We start from the raw sequence: 26,702 nt of genomic DNA on the forward strand, positions 1-26,702 counted from the left end.
ATATATTTGCATAATTTATTTTGTTGTGTAAACCCAATGTAAAGGCCTTAGATGAGGTTGTTTTTATCTTTTTTTTATTATCATAGAATAAAATAAAATAATTAGAGTTTAGAATAAAACTTTAGAGAATAGATTTATAGAATTAATAAGATTTAAGAATTATAATATTATATGATGAAGCAGTTCCACAAAGTAACGCCTGAGACCGTGTCTTAATTTTTTTAATTATTTTAAATAATTTATTTTGTTGTGTAAACCCAAGGTTTAGTGCTGTTTTGGTGTTGAATAAATAAATAAGGGCAATGTGCTCCTAGAATCAGTGCGTAAACCGTGGTAGCCAATCCCTCGCTGATCTTCAGCGTGCATAAATCACCCGCGTGCATGCGCGCGATTCACGAAGCTAAAGAGGGCGCTAGGGGCGAGTCATATCTCGTGAACTCCCTCACTCCAAATGCTCCCTCCGCAACGACAGAGGGGGCCTCATTGTCTGCGCCGTCGGTGAAAAAGAGACTGAGCCAATTCGTGCCGTGTACATAAAGGCAAGATGAGTTTTGATGCATCGATAGGGTTCGGACTAAATGTAGCAACCGAGCAAGCTCCGTTCCTTTCAGCCCATGCGCAGAGCCGTAAACAGAGCTACAGCTGACCGAGGGATGGAAGTAATTGGCGGTTGGGTGCATGTAATACTTCCTGCGGCCAATCACGACACAGTGTTTGCATCAATTGGATATGAATAAAGACAATGTGACTTAGTAAATATACGCACAGAATTATTCCATATCGATGGCCAAGTTCTAACAACACGCATCTCAAAATTTCGCCGGTTTGAGACAGGTATCTTAAACAAAGTGCAATGACATTTTAAAAATAATATTAACGCAAAAAACAACTCTTTGTTTGCAAATGTATGCTTATTTTTCAGTTTTACGAATTATAGGTTTTTAATTTCAGTGCACAATTAAAAATGTAAATCGTTTCTTTTGCTTTCTAAATCTCCTTTACTTCTTGTTTTAACTTCTTTAATTCTTCTTTACTTCTTGTATATCTTTGCTTTTGCTCTCCTGAAAAGTTGCTATTTTTGAGATACGTGTTGTTAGAACTTAACCATCGGTATAGTTTATTTGTTTCGTATTCTTTTAATTAAAATCATTCTAGCATGCATGGAAACAACCATGAACATGAGTTATCCAAGATCTACACGAATAGATACATGCCATGGCATTTAACGGTCCCTTAGTCCCGTACTGAAGGTCCCTAAACAACAATAGTTGGAGAGTAAAAAAAATTGTAAATTGTAAGTTCGCAAATATCATATTACAAGCAATAGTCATGAGAGGATAAACCTGCGCTATTAATGAACAAAAACGTTGACTAAAGAGGGGAAGTGAAGACTGATTTCAATAAAACAATTATTATACTTTAAACTAATATTTTAAAACACGATAAAAATTTACATGCTGAAGTTAATATATGAATATCTAGTCCAAAATAACAAATATTAGCAAACACTAGGTGTAAAACATATGTCTTTATTTTAGAAACATTCAAATCCATGAACCATTACTAGTCATAGGGGTCTGAATGAATTAAAATAGAAACATCCTGCAAATTTATTTTTCAAGAAAGATAAGTCACGACCTTTGTTTTACCATACTAAACTACGTTGCATAAATTCTCACGATAGATTCCTGTTGTGGAACGGAGGAAAAACGATGAAATAAGACCTCGAATGTGATACACAGAATATGTTATCAGGGGTGCAAAGAAAATATATAAGAGTCACTCCACCTCAATGCAACAAAGAAGTATACTTGACGACTGGATATCACACACGACAGGTCGCAATGAAGGGTAAATTTAGCATAATTTAGGTAAATGATGAAAGGCATGAGCAATCCTTCATCATACTAATGTAAGTAAAAACTAAACTATGAACACTTTTTACAGTCACAATATTTCCAGTGTGATTTTATTTTCATTATTATGATAGAGAATTGGTAATTCATAACATCTTTCATGTCATTCACTAACTTGAAGTAAGCACGGTCTGAAAAATCCAGCTTTTAGACTTTACTCCAAAACCGCCAATAGTAAAACATAGTCGCGGAATCAAACAGAATTTATTGATTTGTTTTAAGTACACCGGGACTAGCCACGGTGATAACTTTACAGGAGTCACTCGTAATGGAAAATTGTGGGAAAACCTACAGAAAAAAATCATTCGCTTTGACCGGGATTTGAAACAGGTCAAGGCAAATGATGTTTTCTCTGTGGATTTTTCGCACTATTTATGATTTTATTACATAGAAATCGATATTTTTCTTACCGCTAAGACGGTGTATGCACGCTGAAACCGGCGATAATTTATGGCCTGCTATTAATCAAAATCAACAAAAGTATAGAATTTATTTTGATGGATAAAAAAGAAAAATTCTAATGAAGGCAAATCGGATAACATTTAGAGATAAAAAGATCTGGGATAATTTTAACTTAATAACTGTTGACGGTTTTTAAAGGTATTTTTCAAATTAATATCTTTTGCCAAACAACTACGGCATGAGTAAACTTTGAAATTAAGTCACTGGGGATGGTTCAAAGATACAAATCTCTAGACAAGCTCTCGCATAAGGTTTGTCAAAAGAAAACATAGTAGATAAAAAATTAGCAAAACTAACATTTCTAAATTTTAATTTGGAAATACGAAATGGAAGTCTACCTTGTGAATTTCTAAATGTTTACGTTAAATGTTTTCTAAAAATTTATATATCAGTTTTTACTAAATTTTGTTTTTGTTATAGTAAGGTAGATTTAATTATATTATAATATAAATTTTTGGGCAGTTCAAAAAGGAAGTATTCGGGAAAATTGACTAAACAATCGTTGAAACATATAAATGCAAAAATAAAGGTAAAGGCCAATGAATTATATTTACACATTTATTTTCTTACGCAAAGTCTTTTCTTTAACATTAGCCGTGAATCTTGGCTCTACGACAATTTGGTGGCGAAGTAAAAGGAATTGTATGATTCAAGGCACGGTGTTTTTTTTGCAAAAATGCGCATAAAACGCAACGGGTCATTTTTTCCAGAAGTAGTTTGAGGGTATTTATTTTGAGGTAGATATATATCCATACAGAAATATTCAATAAAATCTGGTACCCTGAGGTGCAAGCCTTTTTTAGAATCGAGGTGGAAATGAGTAAAAAGGAAAACTGGTAAAGAACCGTGTGGAACCCCACTCCCCATCAAAACTCTTGCCTGATTTTTGACTTATGATGATGGGAAACTTTGCGCATTAAAACCATTTCTTGAGTAAATTATCGATTCAGAATGTTTATTTTTTTATTATTTCCCTTTCTATTTCGAAATTAGTTTCTCTTTGTTGTATATGTGAAAAAAATATACACGAGCAGGAAAAAGAGTAGGAAAAAATATAAGCACAATGAGTAGGAAATTTCTTATATTATGATAGCTACTCTTCATAAGGATTTGAATTCAATGTAATGTATGGTTATATAAAAGGTTGAATTAGCAGTAAAACACAATTTCTCCAGTAATTTTAGATGAGGGCCGGTATGGACCTCGAAACAAATCTCAATAAGAACGCCATTTTGGCTAAACAGTTGAGCTTAACTACGTTTGTGAAACCTTAAACCTTCAGTTTTGCAATTGAAACTTACCTCTTTAATCGAATCTAGCCACCTTTATATATAGGATTGGCTTTATTAATGAAAAAAATCGTGAAAATATGAAAACATGTTTCGTACAACAAAACAAAAAAAGGAGTCATATATTCCCAAATCAAGTGCGAACTAGGAAATAGAAGCACGAAATGCTAAGGTAATTGCAGAAATGAAAATAATTCGACGGCTAAGCATCGAAGGCAAAGTTATTTGAACAGAATAATTTGTGCAGACTATTTTCACTTAGCGGCATGCACTACTTAACTTTTTTAACCTAAGCTCATAAAAGACTCCTTTCTTGGGATTCATGCATATCTTCACACACAATTACCCCCATTTAAACTGCCTTTTAGTCAGAATAATATCTGAAATGCGAGTTAAGCTGATTGCAGGATCTCTTCCAGATAAAAGGTGTGAGAAATGAATATCACACAAAAGGAAAAGGAAAGGAATTAAATTCAGAAGTATTATTTTGCCCGGAATTAAATCAGCCTATAACGGGTGAAAGGGATATTTCCACTCTCCTCTCATTATTTTCTTTCTCACGAGTTCAACACTAATTGGTTGCGATGGTCATTTATTACACCTTGAGAAATGTATACTAAACCGGTTAACAAAGAAGACAAGGCAGTTGAAAAAAATAACGCACGGTGGAAATAATTTACGACCTCCAAGTTTCCCTGGGGATACAGAGAAACTGAAACAAAATAATAATGGAATAAGGGTAGCCTAAATATCTCATGCCTACAAAAATGAGCCACTTAAATCAATTTCGTAATACAAATTAGATTTGGATCATGGACATGCATAGTGCGTGAATTAAAGATATCATCACAAGCCAACGTTGGAAGCCTGCCTAATAATTATTCTTGCTTAATGAACAAAGCCTCATCTCTTTAGAAGGGACATTAATTGAAATACATCATACAAATATTTTACCAGTGTTTTAACCCTTAGACTACCATTTTTTTCTCCTTAATTTACAAACTTTTTGTTTGTTCCTATCTCTTTATTAGGGTTTCAAGAGGTCATAGGGTCATTTTCTTACATGTCAGGTTACGTGTATTCGGCAGGGGGGTGTGGGACATATATGTCCCACTGGTACTAATGGGTGGGACACATATGTCCCACTGGTACTTACGGATGGGACATAAATGTCCCATTGGTACCTACGGTTGGGACATGCATGTCCCATTGGTATATAAGGTAATTCAACTATCCACACTAATACAAGGGAATAAATACGTTTTGAGAAAAACATCTATTTTGAAATCGGCATACGTGTAGGTACAAAGAAGCAAAATACACAAGAAAAGAGATTGAGATTGAAATCGTCATGAGGGTTACAATTGAAAAAAGCAGATTATACAGAGTTGAATAAAAAATTCTATTATTACAAACAAACAATACTTCAGTTTGACAAAAAATTTGATGAAACAGACAAATCAAGTTTTTGAACCCTAGGTGTGATACAGCGTAAAACAAATTTTACATAATGGTACGTTACACATACAGCAAATAGTTTTTGCTCTTTTTTCCATTTTATTCTGCGCGCACCTCAATCAGCGCCTCCTGGTGTTACCCTCAATAGGCAGATGGTCACCCACATTTATCATAAGCTTAGCTGCTTTCGATGGCCTCCCTCTGTATCTTTTGCGTTTTACATAGCTTTTTTCTTTCCCAGTTGCCATCAATTTTTCGGCCAGTGGAACAACAAACTGTAGCAGTTTTACATTTCCTTGAGTAAAATCCATGCATTCACCACTGCTAGCATTAGTAGTTTGTAAAATACCTTTTTCCACCACTTCATTGACCGCCTGTCGAAGTCACACACGCTAACCTTTATGTCGGAGAGATCAACTCCTCCCATGTATGTACCTATTGTAGAAACAAATAGCGGCTGGACAGTCTACCACCAACTTAGTACCATTTTTTTGTTTGCGATTAGCAGTGTGCGCTGTAGTATCGTGGAAGCTGCTAAGAGCAGTAACTTCTTTACTGTCCTGCCACCGTATTGCTATTGTCCCATGCTGATTCACAACAAACTCATACTCTCCCCTTTTCAATTTTCCTTGGAACTTCGGCATATGTTTTCTTGAACTGATAGCAGTAACCACTGATGGAAATTTCATGGTATTTATCAATTGTAAACTTGTGAATAATCTGTCAAAAATTAGTGTGACATCTGGTTTTCTTATCGTCTTACATAGAGATAGAACAACTCTCTCTCCGAGATTGGCCAATGCAGAATAGTTTTGTCCGGATTCTCTCCCAGAGCAAATATTCAAATCATATGCATACCCAGTTACAGCATCGCAGCGCTCCCAAATTTTCATCCCTCTTTTTCTTGGTTTCATCGGAAGGTATTGCTTGAGAGAGGATCTGCCTTTGAACTTTGTCATGGACTCATCAATGCTCTGGAACGGACTTTCTTCCCTTGCCTTGGGAAATGTATGTTTGAGGCAAGAAATTACCTCGTCAATATAATATGTTTTTGAAGAACCCATCATTGAATTAGATGATAACAATTGGAATCTATTTCGTGCTATTGATTTTTTGATGGCCTCATTTCCCAAAGAAAGGTTGTGGGACCAATAATCGGAAATATTTGGTACTTTGTTGTAGCTCATTACGAGCATAGAGCCAAGGAGCAACATAATTTCCCCTGGATAGGTGTCTTGGATAATGTTATGTTTTCCCTTTTTTCGCAATATATCCAAATGCTTATTCGTACTTGTTCGGACTGTTGAATATAAATAAGCTGTGAGGAAATAATTGGAGAAAACAGTCCATTTCAACCAATGGCATACTATCCGAAATCAATGGCATTGTAGGTCAATCAGGTATACAACAATGTCTCGAAAGGAATTGTATCTTTGGAGTAGTCCACAAAATCTCACTCGGAATGTCACTTGTAGATAAAAGGGTAGAATTATTGCTTTCCTCTGTACTTACATTGTCTTGGATGTCGTCGGACATTTTCATTGCTGTCCTCCAGAAATCTCTCATCAGTATATTCACTCTCCTCACTATTTTCAAAATCAACCCTGTATTTTTCGTCGGATGTATCACCAGATCACGCGTCTTCATTTGATGATTCGCCAACCGACATTTCGTCGTCAGATTCATCCAATATCTGGATTAATTCTTCTTCATTGCACTTTCTCTTGTGGCTCATTTCTTGTGACTAAAATGAAAATGAATATGTAAAGGCTGTTATGGAATCAATTATGTATAAGGACACCAAATTACATTTTGAAGTGTTTACTCACCTGGTATCAATCTACTCCACAGGTTACACAGAAGTAGTTGTAAATCACTGTAATCCTCAAATAGCTTCAAATGACTGTAAGAAAGAGCCTCATCTAGAAGTTCTCGACGCAGTGGTCAGTTTCACTTGGACACAAATACTAGACTTCTTTATCAGACAACGTACAGAACCAAAACATTTAACATGTGGTAAAAATTCATAACGTCAAAATAACAACGGTAAACCAGACAAATTATTTAACGTCGGCACTCATAATTGCAGATGTGAAAAAGATCAGTCATTGCACAAAATGAAGAGTGGTAATATAGTGCAAAAAACAAGTATCCTAAAGTAACATGGTTATATACTTATCATTGTAGAATTACTAGCCAAGTCTAAATTTCCTCTGCTATAAAACCAGAGGTGACAATGAAAATCTTATTGAACATATCAAAGTACTGTCATCTGTTGGAAAAATAAGAACTAAAAGTCGGTAAGTTCTTCCTATACCGATGGGACGATATCGTAGGTGTTTATAATAGGCCTACATCCCAAAGGTTGTTTTGCAAATCTACCTGGGACATATGTGTCCCGTTGGTAGTCTAAGGGTTAAACACGAAAAATGAGCATGTAAGAAGAATAAATGATAAAAAGAAACTTAAAAATTGCTAACTGCAATATAATATTGCCCCAACACTAATCGTTTATCCGTTAAGGTTTCTCAGGTTTTGCACCAGGTAAGGTCTTCCATATTTCCTTCCAACGTTTCGACAAGCAAGTCGCCCATCATCTTCAGGGATTCAGGAATCTAACGGTGATGATGATGGGCGAGTTGGGGACCGAATCGTTGGAAGTGGATATGAAGGACTTTACCCGATTCAAAACCTGGGAAAATTTCACTGCTACTTTTGGCCAGGAAAGAACCAGAATTTACATGACCAATCCTTTATATTAATAATTATACCTATTTTAATAAGCTTCCGTCGCTATAAATTTCAGTTCAACCATTGAAATTTTACCTTTAAAGATGCCTTTATACAGCAAAACTGGCTGCGCTAACAGTTTAACAAAAATAACAAATATAAATACAAAGTATACAATATAAACTTGAAAAATGTGTGTACGAAATTAAATTACCAAACGCTTGAATATAATTTGGGTGTAACCGTGACTTCAATATCGTTCAAGGGCAGAAGCTGAAAGCAATTCTCTAAGCTGAGATAATCGGCAACACGATCCATTTTAAAGATACGATCCGCCGCTCTCAACCGCCACCGAAGAGCACTTGCTTCACAGTTTTTCCTCCACAGAGAGTTTTCGGGCGTGGGCCTGTATCTGCATCTTGGGCGAGTATCGGAATCGGTCGAGCAGAACCGTATTGTAACCCTCGCTTTGAACTCCTGCAACTATTTTAACGACTGAGGTGAAATACCGAGACTCAGATAACTCAAAGCCTCGGCAGCTAGCATTTTGAAATTGCTCCCAATCAATTAGAAATTCAAGAAAACCCAATCAAACGATGAACAAATATATAATGGACTTCACCTCGTTCAAAGCGTGTTACGCAAACATATGGCGCAACGAAGCAAATGGCAATAAAAGAATTATCTAGCTAAGCTAATGGCCAACAGTATACATCATGAATTAGGCTGTAAAATGAAGCCTCGTTTAGTACAGAAATATTGCTCACGATCTCAAAGAATGAAATTTTAAAATATTTAAATGAAATTATTTTAGAAAGGTAAATTTGCGCATATAATAACGTTTAATATTAGCTATCTTATCACCGTAGAGAATATTATAACATTCATTGTGATTAACATTTCACAGCGGCTGAGAATTACTTCGAGTTCAAATAATAAATTCATTCAAATTAGAATGTTATCCTGGAAAGTATGTGAACAGTGTATTCCTGGGAAGACCACAATGGGTAAAGATGAAAGACAAGGTTAAAAAGACCACAGAAAGTTTTACTATTCATGAGGTGAGAGCTCACCTCTACCATTGGCGCTAACATTAAGGAATGAAATAATTTGGATAAAATCCTTGCCATAAAATTAAAAATACAATCTACACGTACAAACTTGTACTTGTACTAAAGGGTTTGCAGAACTCAACTAAATATCCCGACTACGTAGTCAATGACCAAATCTTTAGCAGCCACTTCAACAAAAACATGATCTCGCACTTTGTATCAGCCACTTGCACGCAAATCAGAAAGACCAAGGCGTGAACTCGATCCAAAGTCGCGCCTAGGAAATGCAATACTTGGTTTAATTTTGCACGTTAAAATACCCAAGCATTATAAACAAGGTAGAATAGTACCTGATGAATAGATGTTGGCACACACATTTTTGAGTTCCGGACTATCGGGAAATATTTTCTCGGGAAATATGCCAGAATACGGCTAAATAGTTTAAGAAATATGATGTAATTTAAGACACCCACTAAGGCTATGAAAGGAAATATGACGATTAAGAGAAACATTTTCATCAATTATATTGTACATCGTTTAGGATGGAAATATAAGCCGTTAAAAAATTATTTATGACTACACAAATTGAACACACCAGATAGTTGGGTCCAAACTGGGCCGAAGGCATTCCTAAAATCATTGGACCAAAACGAGAATACATCGTGACTTTTCTTTCTCACGGATCTTTCACTGAGAATTAGAATTCTAAGGTAACGCCCTCGCTGATTGCTCTATTGAAATTGATCAGATAATGAGTATTTTTCTTTCAAACAACATCGATAACTGCCAGGATCGGAGCAATTTCCACCGACCAAGTAAAATGATGGCCAAGATCGAAATCTGTGTCACTAACAAAATTTGGGAGTAGCCCCCATTACGAAGTTTTGCAACACGCAGCACTAAGAAAAGAGGAGAGAATGCTAAATAAAAATACCGATGGAAAGTACGAATTTATTATTTACTTTTGATAATGAGTTCCCCCATTATCTAAAGACTGCAGGAATACATGGAAAATAGAATATCGCTGAGTGAGGATACACAGACAGGAAAACAGGTGCTGAAATGTTTTATCATTCAATATGAATGAAAATAGATAAAATGTGGTGAAATATATTTCACGATAATCCCTCTGCTATCTACATTGATAACCGTGACGTTGGAAGGAAAATAGTTTTCTCGACAACTACGATGCTTTGCTTTTCTCTAGATATTTTTCGAAATTTGAACGTCCGTAAATTCGAAAGAAATAGAGGGTATATAAAAACAATGGAGAAACAAAGAGGTACTCCAAATTTCCGATATATTTTATAAATTGCAGCAAGTCAATAGGAGGTTTGCCCATCTTAACCAGAGTTTAATGAAGCCTTTAAGTCTTTCGATTAAACAATATCTGCCAACCTTCGAAACATGCTTAATCTATACTTAAAATAACAGTCTTTATAAAGATATAAAATCTCCAACTATATCTAAGAGATTCAGCTATTTTCCAACTCGCAGTATTATAAAGCAGGAATTGAGGTTAAGCAACGCACACGTGAATTGGAAAGGAAATGGAAAGAGAGTTACGTCAATAAAACTAATTAACCATACCAGGCTTAAAATTCAGCGTGCAGTAGTAATCTCTACTAAATGGATAAATTTACTTATTTTCAACATGGGCGTCATAGTTAAAATTTTATTCCACCTTATTCATATATTCTAAAACTATATTAGCATTCCATCTGCCAAAAACAAAAAAAACATCGATATATTTAAACCAAATTAGGCGCCCTTTCGTAGAAGGGTCTCAAAGCCAAGGTGGTAATCATGATAACCATAAAATGAGAGATACATTCGCGTAAGATCAAGAATATCCCGAGACCCTTTTTGCGAAAGTATTCCGAACAAATAGCCGTTTCAGAAGTAAAGATACCAGGGAGTGACCCACAATAAAGTGATGTCTCGTCCAATTAAAATGAAATTATTACATAAATGAATCTCATTTTATTCTGCGTTGAATACAGGAAAATATAACGTTCAAAAGTTGTTGCACAGACGTGTTTTAATTTTCAAAAGAACTTTTAATAATGCAAGAAGAGAAATTTTTGAATACTCTAAGTTACATTCCATGGAGCCGGCGATCATGTAGTTTGCAATCTTCTAAAGCCGAAGCCAACTATCATATAAGCTATCAATCAATGAAACTGGTAAATTATGCTCTAATAAATCCAATAAAAAGTGTTTTTAAATGATTGACTGCAACATTGTCAACCAACCTTTTCTCGGCAATGAGAAATCGGAGGAAATTAACGGTCATACCGGTGCCTTCTTTTTGACATTTTCAGTGAGATCTCATTATAATTTCGGTAGTAAAATCAGTTGGATTACAATTTTTTCAATATTTCACTTGAACACTTTTGGCCGGAGATTACGGCGGTCGTTTAGAGGGGATACTAGGAACAGTTGCCTATAAAAGTTGTTTTTCAAGTTAAAACACCGGCGGAAGTAGACCGTGACTGCAAAGCGGACTTCAGAGGGTACCATTGAATTATTCTAACCAGCCGACGCCCTCTTTAATAAATCCAATAAAAAGTGTTTTTAAATGATTGACTGCAACATTGTCAACCAACCTTTTCTCGGCAATGAGAAATCGGAGGAAATTAACGGTCATACTGGTGCCTTCTTTTTGACATTTTCAGTGAGATCTCATTATAATTTCGGTAGTAAAATCAGTTGGATTACAATTTTTTCAATATTTCACTTGAACACTTTTGGCCGGAGATTACGGCGGTCGTTTAGAGGGGATACTAGGAACAGTTGCCTAAAAAAGTTGTTTTTCAAGTTAAAACACCGGCGGAAGTAGACCGTGACCGCAAAGTGGACTTCAGAGGGTACCATTGAATTATTCTAACCAGCCGACGCCCTCTTTAATTAATCTGCAGAGACGGATTCGATAACGTTCCCTCACGCGCTACACTGATGTCCGCTTCGTCCAGCACCGTTCCCTTATCGCAGCATACGAGGGCGTGGGCCGAAATCTGCATCCTGGTTAAGCATCGGCCGGAGTCAGCTAAGCGCGACCATAATGATCCCCGCGGACGAAAAACAAGAGCCTCGCGAAACAATTGAGTGGTGACGTAACCGTGGTCACTGTCGGGCGATTTTTGAGGGCGGTACGCCTGTAAGGTGAATGTAAAGGAGTGGAAAACAAAAGAAAATCCGAGGGAAAAAGGAGTGTTCATATAATCACTGGTTCACCTCCCGTCTCCTCGGATGTCCTGGAGCGTTGCTCAACGCTCGCATTTTTTTCACGCACATATTTATAAAATACGTGGGAGAATTCGAACTAATCGATCACGGTGTGAACGAAACCAGCGGCACGCATGATCGAAAATTTTGTTATGGCGTGATTCCGTCGCAGACGGATGGATTGTATCCGAAAACAACGCCCTACGTGATACGAATCGTGGGTCTGGGCTGAGCAAAAATCATGATATGCGTGAATTTCACGACTCATGGATAAGAAAAAATGTTAATATTGGGGAATTGGGTTTTTCTCGGTGGTGGAATACAGTGCTAGAATGAGTTTCAGTTGTGTATCGGCGAAAATACGCAAATGTTACAGGAGAATGTGAAGACTCATGCCACCTTTAAGTAGGGTCGATATCGGTGTCTTTGTTAGCAAAAATCAAAAACGTTTTTACATCTACAAAATACCCTGCGAGCCACCTCTAAGGTGTACCCATGAAGGGAATAGGGTGGTTTCCTATTATTTTTTTATTGCCTAAATCGAAATATTATTACTCCTGGAGTACGTATTTCACGCTCTTAGATTTTCGAATGACGATATCTATTTTTTGTGATTAAACGAAAAGTGAAAATGTTCAAGCACGCGAAAACGCGACGGCTAAGTAGGAATGCTGGGAAAAGTCCGTGTGACGTATTTCTGGTTCCAGTTGTCACCATGTGAGGTGACCTTGGGGCGAGGCTTAAGCGCTGACACGACGCAGGCTGCTAGGAGGTAGCAGAGTACCCTGCAAGCAGGTAGCGCTTGGCTTAAATAAGGATTATTTATACCCTGTCAAACGAAGGAAACTTTCCGAACTTAGGTTATTTTAATGGGGGATTATTAAGAGATGTTTCCCTGAGCTCTGTGTCTCATGCATGCATTGGTAATCTCAGACGATGTAAAACTCCTATCTACTCGTATAAAAAACTAGGTCCCTGTGACGTCACGTGGAGTGGAATCGCATGGGCGCCAATCTGGACATTTTCAAATGAGGTTAAAATTGACCATTGCCATTCGCCTAAACTGGGATTTCTAAAACCAAATAATTTGTATATTATGAATACACTAATGGTGGGTAAGGAATCGCAATCAATGCATTTCGTTTTCTTTGATGAAGGAAACTACCCTATCAAGCAGCAGAGAAAAAAAGAAGAATTTGTATTTGTGTGAATAGAACCCTTTGCTGGAGATGTAATAGCTTTCAAACTATCTGAGAAGTCATACATTAACTGTAGAAATCATGACAGGAATAGGAAATTTAGTAGTCACTCAAGGGGCATCTATTATGCATAAATATTTTCGTCTGTACTCGGAGTTCCCCTCGTTAGGGGATCGATTTCCGCTTTATTTGAGATAAGTTGATTTTTTTGTTATATTTTACCAGCAGCTGGCCTGGCTATTAGTTTTTTATTTGTTGAATGTAAAAAAAATATGTGATGCTCGCAAATATCAAATAAATTCGTTTTATATTAATGCATCTACGACAATGTATGTATGTATTGATCTAATTATGAACTCAAGGAACCCAAGTATCATTACGACAGAGAAAGGTGGTAAGAACGAAAAACAGCAGAATAGTAACAATGAGGTAAAAATACGGGCTGATTGATTTAGCTGGCAAAAAAATCACCGTGGAAGAGGAAAAATTGAAGATACAATTCGGCACAAGTGTTAAATTGAGGATGGAAAGAAAGTCTTCCTGGGTTTCAGCCAATAACTTCTTCAGCTTCGAATGACAAAACCGATTATCGATTCAACTTCCTTTTATCTAAATATTCTCAGTTATGTTCTCTTTTCACGGCATGTATGGACAGACCATATTAATCGAAGTCTAAACAGTAAGAGTAAATTGCCATTCTGATCTTTTAGCACATTCATATTTTTCATATACTTAGCGTGAGACGCTACCAGGTATTTTTCGCCGTATTGCTAAACCATTGAAGACCAAAACAAACACCTGACCCGAATATTACCAAATAATGTTTGAGGTCGTCATAGCATTGGAGAATCCAGGCTCAGAAGAGAAATAAACACGTACGGAAGCTCCACGGAGACCTACCTACTACGAGGTAGGGTTCTTGCGTTATAAATTCCTCACGCGAAATCGTTCACGATAAGAAGACTAGCACTTTGTATCGGCCATTTGAAGGAGGTACTTAATGTAGCATTATTTATCCAAGGTAGGTATACAAAATATTAACACTTTTCTGTGATGAAGGAAGTAATTACTAAATAGTGGTAATCCAAAAATAATATATTTAGTGAGTAGATCAATTACTATTATGCCCTCAGTAAGTTATGCGTTCGAGAAAAATTATATTTAATAGATTAGGAAGTACATAGTCACTAAGGTAAACGATCTGTCTCATAGGCGAGGTTTAAGATCAGTTGAGCCATTAAACAATGAGTAGGTACTTGGCGTGGGTGAAACTATGCATTTATTCATAATTTTCGTCCCGAAGCTCCTACATTGCATTATTTTTCTTAATATAGCCGCTATTGCATTATTTGGGACGGCTAATAATGCTAGAAGATGCATCCGGTGCGTATAACAGGTTATATTTTCTACTTGGTGATTGAAAATAAGTCTCTTCATTGACCAGCCGCAATAAAAAAGGGAAACTAAAAATAAAAATTTTATGGAAGCAAATTTTAAATGGGTCTGAATGTGTGTTCTTGCGGCTGCAAGAAATCCACAAGAAAATGAATTACCGAATAAATCTATTGGAATGAGCTAATAGGACACTTACAAGTGGGTAAACAAATTAGTTTTAGAAGATACTCGAATAAAATTTGCATCTGTTAGAGCGAAATAAATAAGGTACTAAAGTATTTCAACTAAACAACTTTCAACACTTTATGACGGTTTTCATATAATATTTATAACTAATGGCTATAATTTCTTGACCCACAGGTGTTAATGGCTTCAGCCGCATTGCTCATCGGAGTCAGCTGCGTGCCAATCCCTGCAATCAACAACGAAGTGACGGGACTGACAACAGCGGTTTTCCCAGAGGTAAATGAAATTATCGATTACATTACTGCCATTCAGTTTTCAGCATATAATTCAATGGGGAAAGTTCTACAGCCTCTGATAGCAAGTAATCTGTAATTTGAATCGTAATTTTATAAAAAGTTTTCGAACTACTTGCCATTACTGAAGGCAATTCACTAATATTTATTACCTGCTGATACATTACTGATTAATAATAATAATCAATAAAGTATGGAAATAATAACTGCAACAATTTTTCCTTCGATTACGAAACATTCCAGCAGTAAAGCTATAAAATTGGCCTCAATCGATAATGATAAAACGATTCAACTTGTATATTTGCCTTACATTTTAGATTAGACTCGTAGATTTGCGTTACATTTAGGTTTAGAATATACAATGTATTTGACTACGTAGGTTTCCGCTGTCAAGGTTCCAATGTTTCCATTCTTCCAGTGCTATCGTGTTGGTTGTTAGTTTAAAACAACAGTTTCCAGCCAGTATCTTCGACCTAAAGACGCTGGCAGCAGTGCCAGCGAAACTGTTGTCTTAAAGGGGAAGGGAGGACCACTGCAAAATCTTTCCCTATGGCAAAACGTCAACTTTGCTTGTTAGACATGAAAAGTAGCGAGATCTCATACAGTGGTTTCAACGTATTTACCTCGTGAAAATCATAGTTTTCCTCCCTCTTTTCGCTTAAAGTGTACTTTTTTTTTAAATTGCGTTGAAAAATGAATCATGTGCCCCCGGCTTGTCATTAACACTCACTCTAGAACCACTCTGCTACCATGTAAGAGGAAGATGGGAAGATCCACAGGACTAAGTAGTGTCCGCGCGTAATAAAGAAACGCGCGGCGCGCCTGGCGGCGGGGGAGGCGGGGGGGTGTGCAGCAGGCACCTTTGAGGCAGCGCTTCGACATGAAGGAATCGAAATACGACTGAACGGTTGAAATTTTTGTCCCAAGATCTTTAAATATAATGTATATTTAACAAAACTTTTATCCGGGTCGAAAAACTCAATATTCAAAAATAACTGCATTGAGGCCCTATAGGGCCCTCATGCACGGCTATCCGACGTCACACGAGCATGAAACTTTTTTATAATATTTTTCTCGCCATTTCGCACATTTTGAGACCACGAATTTTTAAATCGGACCATGTGGAAAAAATAAGCGCCGGCCTAGTGCCCCACGCATCTAATTATGGTAGGCCGAACCTCAACTTCATTCAACCATACTTCGTACGCGATGTGTGGGTCGAAACTTAACTTTTCTAGGGTGAAGCACGTGGTCCATAAGGTGCGAAATATAATCAGCAGTGGCGCAGCGAGGGGGGTTTTGGGGGATGAAATCCCCAGAGCTAAGAGAAATTTTTTAATTTAATCCATTTTACTTAATTGCATTGATATTACTAATGGAAGTGTGTAAGGATTAATAAAGTATCCCTCAGAAAGTCGTAAAACTCATCATTTTGAACCGTTTATCATAAAATTCCGCAATTTATTAATCTCGCACCTACCGCTTATCCTGATGTGTATACCATACCCCCACACACCCCGGTATTAGTTGCACCTAAACCCCCCCCCCAGCCTTAAAGCCTAGCTGCGCCCCTGATAATCAGTGTTTCGCTTCGTCTCAGAGTCTTGGCTTAGTTTCGACCCGAAGTAGTTTTGACTCCGATTTCGTTTCGACCCTGCGTTTAGCTCCCAGGGTTTAATTCTTTTTCGTTTCGTTTCGTTTCTACATTTTGCTCCCGGCAGTGGCATAGCCGGAAATTTCATTCGGGGGGAGGAGGGGGGTCCAAATCCAGGGGGTAAAATTTTTGAAAAACAGGATACTAAGTAATGGGTTTTAAACTAAATTTAACACTTTTCATAATCGAAAAAGCTACATTTATTAAAGAAATATTTTATAAATTCATGATTTTTTATATATTTTTTTCTTTAATGAAGAAAAATAATTGTGTTTTAAATTTCGGGGGAGGGGGGGTCCGGACCCCCTCCTATATCCTCTCCCCCTGACAATGCCACTGGCTTCGGGGTACAAACATATAGAAATTTTACAGTTTTTGACTTTCGTTTATTTTCGATTGCCATCCCTGATATTGTGTAGATGTACGAACAAAAACATTAATTTTCTTTTCTCTTCTTTCTTTCCCATCTTCCTGCTCCACCGCGCGTCCGACCTCGAGCTGGCCGCCTCCGCCCGAGCTCCGTTCTTCGCCCCGCTCAACCCAGTGCCCAGGGTCGAGTACGACTACCGCTACACCATCGACGACGTCGCCAAGTCCGGAGTGTCGACGGATCGCTGGGAGCGGAGGGTCGGAGACTTCGTCAGGGGCGGATACACCTTCCTCGAGCCCGACGGCAGGATACGCTTCGTGGACTACGAGACTGACGGCACCTCGGGAGGCTTCAAGGCCGTTGTTAGGCACGCGACCCCTGCCATACACTTCCTGAGCACGCAGCAGCTGTACAAATCGTTCGAGTTGCACGGAGACCCGCTGGTCAACAAGCTTGCCAGGATCAGGTCACCGCAGAAGGCGAACTCGCTGCGCGGATGATAGTAGTAAATCTCCAATCTGCGTGCGCGCTTAGACGACGCCAGTTGACCGTAGAAAAAAAAGACGGCCGTGGTCGCGGCCATCCACGGCACGTATCCAACGAGACCTCATATCAAGACGACGATCAAAAATAAAACGAAAGACTAACCTCAGGGACTTTAAGAACGTGTTCATCGCCGAGATAGTTTCAAAGCGAAGTGAATGAAATGATTTGAATGATTTTTTTTTTCAATTTGTTTTAATTGCCCGCATTTTGACGTTATGCTTGTACGCTTTTTAAATCCTATCCTAAGCGAGCATAAGTGATTTTTATCATGAATGTTCGCAATATAGGATATGATTACAGTTTTACAGTCTGTAGGATATGTTTCAGCGCTTTCGAGCGAAAATGAATGGTAAATGTTTGCATAAATCAAATCAGAATATTGGTGTCGTTATATTTACACGGAATGAACATGTCATTAATATGTAATGCATTCATCAACGGTAATTTTTCTCAGGGCCGTAGCGAAAATTTACTCGTTTGAAATAGATACGATGTAGTCGTTTGTGTGAAGGCAAGGTGAATCAAAGTTTGACATCCTGAGCTTCTTTTCAAAAATCCAAGAAAACAGTTACTTCCCAAACCATAGTAATATGTGGCGTGGGGATTTTTGCCATTATCTATTAAAGTAATTCCTTCAATTCAATATGATCTTAACAATCCCGTTAAGATAATCGTCATATGGGAAGATATATATAATATCGACGAATTATTAGATGTAATGAATATAATTGTCATGCTCAATCACTGTAACGTCATTCAACATACTCCTTTCACCAAAATCATCCTTCATTGTGTAGATGGGATGTTCAGAGAGGTCCATCAATCATGTTAAAACTTTATTCCGGAAAACAAAATGTTCTTTCTCTTCACATGCATTCATCTCCTTCCTCTGAATATAAATAATGTAAATTATTGTTCACTTAATCGCCTTCCTATGTTTGAGTTTTTTATTTTGACTCTCCAAGTTAAAAAGTAAAATTGTTTATCACAAGCGAACGCCACTCACTACGATTTGTGGTCAAAGTATAAAAATTCAATGTCAAAGTTATTTACTCTACAGAAAGACGATACTTGCCCTTGTTTTTTAAACCATCTGGGACGATGCGAAACAAATTTCAATAAATTACTAAATAAAGTTTTCGTTAGAGAGCTAAATAGGACCAAGAGATTTCCTTCATTCACCACTGTTTTTTTTTATTTTACGATCATATTCGATTATTCGAAGGCGCTATGCTAGCGAATAAATGAAATGATACAAATAAACATATTTCATGTTTGGCGTTTGAGATGGTGAGCAAGAATTCCAAAGTGGAAAGAGATCAGAATCTTTGTGAACTTTAATTAATTCTCGTTGTTCTTTGGCCAGAAGGTTAACTTAAAATGGAATGAAAAATAAACCAAGGGCGAAAACCTTGAGGAAAGACACAGCTAATACAAAGTTCAGAGTCATGATTAGTCGTAGCCGGGATTTAAGTCAAAAATGATCATTCTCGGAAACCGCTGCTGATGAGTCTGAATTATAACCCGCAGAGAACAGAAAGATCCAAGGCCTGATCACACAAATGGATCATAAATTGCAATCCGGGAGAAGGGAAACAAAAGAGGGGTGAGAAAGCGAAGTGATCAAGGGAATAATGTCAAAGGCCGAAGACAAAGCAAAAAGGTCAGCTGTATTCTTGCCGGAAGATCTTCAGAAACAAAGGAACGGCGACTATCATTGACGAAGAGCAGTGTCATGTTTGCGATAACCCGCTTGAACGACAATGATCTCAACAGAGAGCTCGAACATGACTCCACTCTCCCATTCATATGACACGTCAGCCGCAAAGTAAACATTCGAAGCAAACAGGGTTATTGACCAACCGTCGCCAAGCAAAAAAATATAGAGGTAAACAGGCTGTCAAAATTGAATTCCTTGCACGCGATTTGGAGTTATTTGGACTACCAAGTCAACTATACTAAAATACGTAAAGCTTTGAGAAAAAAAGTTAGGATGCACCGTCTGGACGCGCGTCGACAGTGCAAAGATGTTATGCGGGTGATGTCTGCCCTTGAAGACTCCACTAGAGTCTCGCTTTGTCTTACCACTACGGAAAAGGAACTGACGCCACGATAAATTTGAGAGACTTGGGGGTAAAGAGTCGCGATAAATTGTTCTCGTAACAAGATGGAACCCTCAGGGGGCCTACACGAAGACGAACGGTACGAACTTAAAGGAGTTATATGGGAACGAGTTCGAGAAGCTCTTTAAGACGATCATGACACAGTGGTAGACCACGGTAGCATCAGCAGCGTGGCGCGCGGAGTGGTGGTAACCTTGACAACGGAGGGCACCCCGGGTGGGGATATTTATTGCGTCCCATGGCAAGAGGTAATTGGGTTGGCATCTCTCTGGCGGAGACTGACGGGATCGTGACTGTTGAGAAGGAAGGAGGAGTTCAGTGCGTGTACATGGAAGTTTTGTGCTGGAGAAAATTCCTCTCCAACTTCCAACTCATTCCGATTGGCGGCACTCTAGACCTCTACTTCCACGTCGAGGTCTCTCTATAGCCCTTCCCCATTCACATACTACAAAGAAGGAGATGAATCGCAGTGTTCTGGATTTCCGTTCACGGAATCAATCGTGGGCGCGGAACGTGAACGGGATTGGCTGCACCAGATGGGAAAACAGAAGAAAACAGAAGATGCAAGTTAATACGAATGTCAAAAATTTAACAGATAACAGTACAGGTCATGTTAGCTTCCCAAGGTCTCGAACAGAGCAGTTCATGGATGAATAAAAATACAATGGGTCCACAAAGCAGATAATAATTAATACTCACGAATGATAGAGGGATAAAATAAAACTGAAAAAAAGGCCAAACGCCATCATCATGAATGTACTGATTGTATAATATAACCTTTTGTATATATAGTGAATAGGTTTGTATGAAGGAAAAAATAAATGGAAATAACACCTAAATATCTTTTTTTCATTATTAATAACAATAAATACCTATTTCTTGATTGAAGATTTCGCGGCTCATGGTGATTAAAAATAATTGACATACGGGTTTATGCCGCGTGCCGTAATGGAGATTGCCCCGACGTTTCGCGACCAACTGCTGGTCACTTCTTCAAGGCAATGCTGCAAAGGGAAGGGCAGCAAAAACCAAATCCCAGCAGCATTCCCTTGAAGAAGTGACCAGCAGTTGGTCGCGAAACGTCGGGGCAATCTCCATTACGACACGAGGCATACACCCGTGTGTCAATTATTTTTAATAAATACCTATTTCCCACCAAAAAACGCTTGGATGAATATCAAATATTTTAATCAAGTCAGAGCATAATCATATGTTCTTTCCAACAGATATTAGATTAAATACTTGGCTAACGTAATGCATCTGGGGAAGCAATATTCCCACATGAAGCGAATCCTTAGTATTCTGCCGACTAACTGAGAAGAATACTAGTTTTTGCACGTCAAGTCTGGTTTTCAAAATCTCACAAAAAGTTTACTCATGACAAAATATGACATTAAGCGCATCAAAAAAAATTAATTTCAAAATCATTCCCATAAGCATAATTTTTTAAGCTTTAAGTTTATACACATGAATAAACTTTTGTAAGTTAAACGAATGAGTGTGCGATGGAGACTGACATAACGACTTCATTCATATCAAATATTAAAATGTTAACAATAATAATTAATAAGATGCATCATCATTCGTTGTTTTGAATAAATCATAGGCCAAAAGGTTTGTATTAGAGAAGCAACCTGGATAAATAGTGCTTCACGAAGAAACAGAATACCAACAGTGCTGCTTGCAGCTAACTCAAGGATAAAAATCTTTCAGTGAACAGGTGAGTTTATCTATGACCAGTGGACTTGGAATAAAATATTTTCTAAGTGAATTTATTTTCTTAAGCAATATCTGAAAGAATCTTCTTCCTCTGAGGAGTTGATCTTAGATGACAATGTGGATTACGGTGCGAGATATGAATTACCAAAATACCTCAGGCGTGTTCGGCGACTCGAGGCAAAAGCCAGGGCTTGAATGATAGGGCGTTTACCACGAATATTGTTCAAGGAAACAATCGTGGGGTAGCCACAGGCATCGCCTTACGAGTTCAACCTTCAATTACACTAAAATGCGAAATTTACACTGAAAAAAATAGAACAATACCCTGCCATCATCTACGGCAAATCTGGTATAAAAAAGGAATAACCCCGATAGACTTTGCCAAGAACCCAACTTAAAGATAAATTGAAATCGTATGTTTCAATGGAGGGTAACCATAGAAAAAATTATCTCATCTTCAACAAAAGAAAAAAAATCCGAAACCCTAATTTGATCTCCTATAATGGTATAAAATTAGCTCTTTTCATGTCATATAAATGAATATGAAATCTATTGCATTAATGGCGATGGTGCCTAAGTATAAAAGAACATGTGGTGGTATTATACGTGCATTAACTAAATACTCAAGACACCGTAACACCCGTTGAACTCTCCAGCCTGGAAACATGAAAAGACTCATAAAATCACTACTGCAAACAAAAATCTTTCCCTCAATTTCATTAAAATATTCTCTTAAAAAAAGATTCACGGATGAATAACACAACGCTTTGTGGTTTCAACGAATTCTCAGTATCTGAGAAGTCAAGCGTACTGAACATCGAGAGAGAAAATAATTGCGTACTCACCTCCTTAGCTGGTGCAATTGTGTGTCTTATAGTGAGTCAAACACCGTCAAGAAACGGTAACTTTAACATTAAGACCACAATAAATAAATACGAAAAAAATGGAAACTAAGCTTTAATCAAGCCTTAAATAGCTTGGCGCGAAAAAAAAACAGCTCAAATAAATTATTTCTTTGTATCTTATTTTCTTTGAATTCAAACTGGAGTGTCCACAGTCTTTGCGATGATATTATTATATTTAAGTAAGGTAAGATATTCCCAGTAAGTAACTAACTAATTACAAGTTTGGCAAAGCTACTAGTAATACACCCGTCTGCATGGACGAAAAATACTTGCAACCGAAAATAAAAAAATGATTGAAATCAATCAGCCGAATGTACTTGAAACCATCACTGCAAAACTAATTTTCTTATAGTAAAATAGAACTCATACAAGGATTTTAACCAAATGCTCATTTTCAAAAACCTTATATGATGACCACAGGACTAGGAGAAATCCAGCCCAAAAACTCTCATTGAAAAAGTAAAATTTGAGATGCACATCTTGCGACCACCGTCGACAAGCACAAACATTCAACGATGAACTCAAACGCATGTCACCGCGATGACTAGACTCCAATCAAAAACATCTGTTGGACTCGCCAGCCGGAAAACGGTGTCGTGTGGAAAATATGAGCATCAATTAAATACAATAGCTGCCATAACGATCGCCCGTTGAACTCTCCAGCATGACAACGCGAAAAAATCACAATTTCAACCGAAAATCATTTTCTCAGTTTCTTATCGAAATTCTCTTTATATAGACCTGAAAATCAATAATACAAATTTTAAGGCTATCAACGCATTTTCAGTATCTGAGTATTCATGCGTAGCAAACTTTTAGAGAGTATATGATTACTCCTAAAGTGGTGCGCTTGTGAAAAATACTTTTATGGTAAATTAACATAATGCTATTCTTCGGAAAATGTATTAAGAAAAAGTATTGAATAAAACATATAGTACTGAAAAAAAACATCTTAGATAATTCCTCGAACTTGCAAACAAGGGCTAAATCTAGGAAAATACAAACATTACATGATGGCATCCTTTCACCCTAAACGGAATTTTACGTGTTTTTAAAATAGACATAAGATATAAATCATGCGTGGAAAATGACAATTATAAATTTTTAATAATAAAAAAAATGTTTGGTGTTTATCTAGACAAATAAAATTTGTATAGATAAACACCAAAACAAGTTTCCATTCATACAACTTTACCATAAGAATATGGTAAAATTACTTAAAATTACGAAATTTAAGAAATATTATTAAAGTCAAATAGACTTTGAATTCAAACTGATTCAAAGAATAGAATTCAAAGAATAGAATATTTAAAAATGTAAAAGATAAATTTCAGATCTATCCATTAATTATTGGTAACCGCCCATGCGACTGAACTATCCCAAAATAAGTTAATTTTTAAATCGAAATTTTCGATGACATTGACAATTGCTCCGCTTAATGCATCATCCTCAAATGACCCGCTGAGTACGTTTGAGTACTCAGCAGATCATTCGTGAGTATCTATGAGTACATTTCTCATATCAGAATTGCTTTAATAAGAAAACAGCTGATAACCATTGATAAAATTCGATAAGTACTGATTTAGTAACAGCAATGTAAGTGCAATAATGTACGAGTCATTCATTATCATAGATTATTTCGCTACGTGAAAAGGATTTAAAATAGACAGATAAGAATTAAATATCGCAAATCACATATTTCAGATTAGATTTTAGAAAAATATGTGATCGACAAATGGCTTGTTCTACTCTAATCCAGCTTTTCACGTAAAATTCAAAGATCAATTGTTTTGACAAGGTATTCTGACAAATTGTTTTCATGCATTTGATATTATTTAATGCATTAATAAAAATCATATAATTTTGACCAATAAAATATTATATAAATATGATTTTTGCTTTTCTATGCCATAAGTCTAACAGATTTAGGATGAATATCTAGTATCAGTTTTGGAAATATACGTGAATAATACGTTTTCGAAGGAATAGAAACTCTGACGCTATAATTATTTAAGGTTGATACTGATTCCATATTCATTTATCCAACAAGTTTTAATATGATTTCTGATCAACGAAGATCATGAGGATTAGTTGGAGACATTTGGTGGAATATTGTTGTTGTATCAAAATAATGCTTCTCGACCCCAGGAAATGAGCATTTTTTCACGAAAAGGAGTTAATTGTACGTGTAAGGACATCGGACCTCGCCGCACTAAAGTTGTTGAGAAGCAAGCCAGCCTTAGGGAATTTACAAACCCGCCTACTACTATTATTAAGTATTCAACCGATTAAGGTAGGTTTCCATGGAGTACTAAAGAAGAATTCTGGGAGACCCCGTTTCCATGAAGCACTTTCCTCTTCACAATAAGGCCTATTCCCTTTCATTCTACCTGAAAATCCAATTCTTTTTCTTCTTCTCCCTCGTTTACCTAACATTCTACCCTTTAACACTGTTTTCAACATCCCCTCCCCGCTAAGTACTCGCTTCATCCATACCTTCTGTCTCCTCCGTATCTCATATAGAAGCTGCCTCTTTTCACCCACCATGTCCAGCCCTTCGTCGTTCCTCATCCTCTCCGTCCACTTCACCTTCTCCATTCTTCGCCCCGTACACATCTCGAATGCCTCGAGTCTTCTCTCGTTCTCCTTCCTTAGTTACCACGTTCCTCCGGCTATGAATGCATAAAATTCACACGCTGTGGCTTGCTCTGGTGTGAGCTCTACCCTCGTTTATTCTTACCAACCATGTCCAGGTTGAGGCTCAGAGCAAGTGAACTAATAAAAATTACAACACAAAAATAATTAGCTAATTTTTGGCTTAAAAAGGCATTCAAAATATCTATATACAGTGTAAAACCTGCTAAAACTTATTTGTGATCGTCCTCATGCGTTATCTTCACTTGGTACCCACTCCTTAAACACAGGCAGCTCGTGCTTTTGGTCACATCGGTTTTCAGCGTCTCTCTCAAAATTGGAAGATCATTAAAACCAGTAATTCCTGAAATACGTATCTGGTATACACAAGTAATTAAATATGAATCGGTAGAGAGAGGCTATTTAACTATTTTAACTCAGTATCGCCGACTGAAAGCAATTCTAATGCCTTTTTGAAATAGCCCACTTTCACAAATTAAGAAATAACATAGGTATATACATTTAGTTAACACTGATAACATTACTTTTTATGATATTTTTAACAAAGACTTCACGTTGTCCACAATTGAACCTCTTCAATACTTCAATAGGAAACTCATTTTTATCGTAGTTGGTTATTACAACGAAACCTATGTGAATGGAGCACTGGTAAAAAATAAAATAACACAAATTAGATCATTTCTTGATTGAAGCTCTCGCGGCTCATGATGATTAAAAATAAGTCACATACGCGTGTTTGCCGCGTGTCGCACTGGAGATTGCCCCGACGTTTCGCGACCGACTGCTGGTCACTTTTTCAAGGGAATAATGCTGGGATTGGTTTTTGCTGCCTTTTTTATGCAAAAACCAATCCCAGCATTATTCCCCTGAAAAAGTGACCAGCAGTCGGTCGCGAAACGTCGGGGCAATCTCCAGTACGACACGCGGCAAACACCCGTAGGTGACTTATTTTTAAACAAATTAGATAATTTCTAAGAGCTAATTTAGGTAGATACATGGTCAGTTGAACAGCTTCAGCCCGACTATTTTTTTGTTAAGAAAGGGGAGACCTCACCATAAACAAAGCTACAGACGTAAATATTTCATACATTCAAAACATCACATGACCGGTTCCTCTGCAGGTTTTTTATGAGGTTTTCATAAGCACACTCGCGGAATATGAACCCAAAACCCTTCGGTAAGTTATCAAACACTTTACCCACTGAGCTGCTACAATCTCCTTCAGGTGACTCAAGATCAATTATGCGATTGCTTTAGAAAACTGCGCAGTAATCAAAAGCTGAGGCCAACATTGAAACCTCAATTTCATTATTCATCTGGGAAATTGAAAAAGTAGATTCATAGTTATTAAATTTGATGCATAAAAACGTGAAATCGAAATAAATAGCAAATCAACAGCAAAATCAATACAACAATCGTACACAACAAGTCAGATCCCTCACGTGATCTCGGACTACGCAATTTCAGTCTTGGTCGCATACGCAAAAAAGCGTTCTCGTTCATATTTAGTCTGAGCCAGGTT

General features: G+C 37.2%; 1 protein-coding gene across 1 annotated transcript in view; it reads left to right on the forward strand.

Moving 5' to 3' along the window:
• Nucleotides 1-20,740, forward strand: part of LOC124160563 (cuticle protein 19.8-like) — a 143,961-nt gene extending 123,221 nt beyond the window's left edge. The window contains exons 2-3 of the mRNA XM_046536433.1: nt 15,090-15,191; nt 17,361-20,740. Of these exons, the coding sequence (XP_046392389.1) occupies nt 15,090-15,191; nt 17,361-17,732 (474 nt within the window). The 3' untranslated portion in view covers nt 17,733-20,740. The remainder of the gene's footprint in view (nt 1-15,089; nt 15,192-17,360) is intronic.
• Nucleotides 20,741-26,702: the final 5,962 nt, after the last annotated feature.

This window comes from Ischnura elegans, chromosome 6 (genome assembly GCF_921293095.1).
Source record: "Ischnura elegans chromosome 6, ioIscEleg1.1, whole genome shotgun sequence".
NCBI lineage: Eukaryota > Metazoa > Arthropoda > Insecta > Odonata > Coenagrionidae > Ischnura > Ischnura elegans.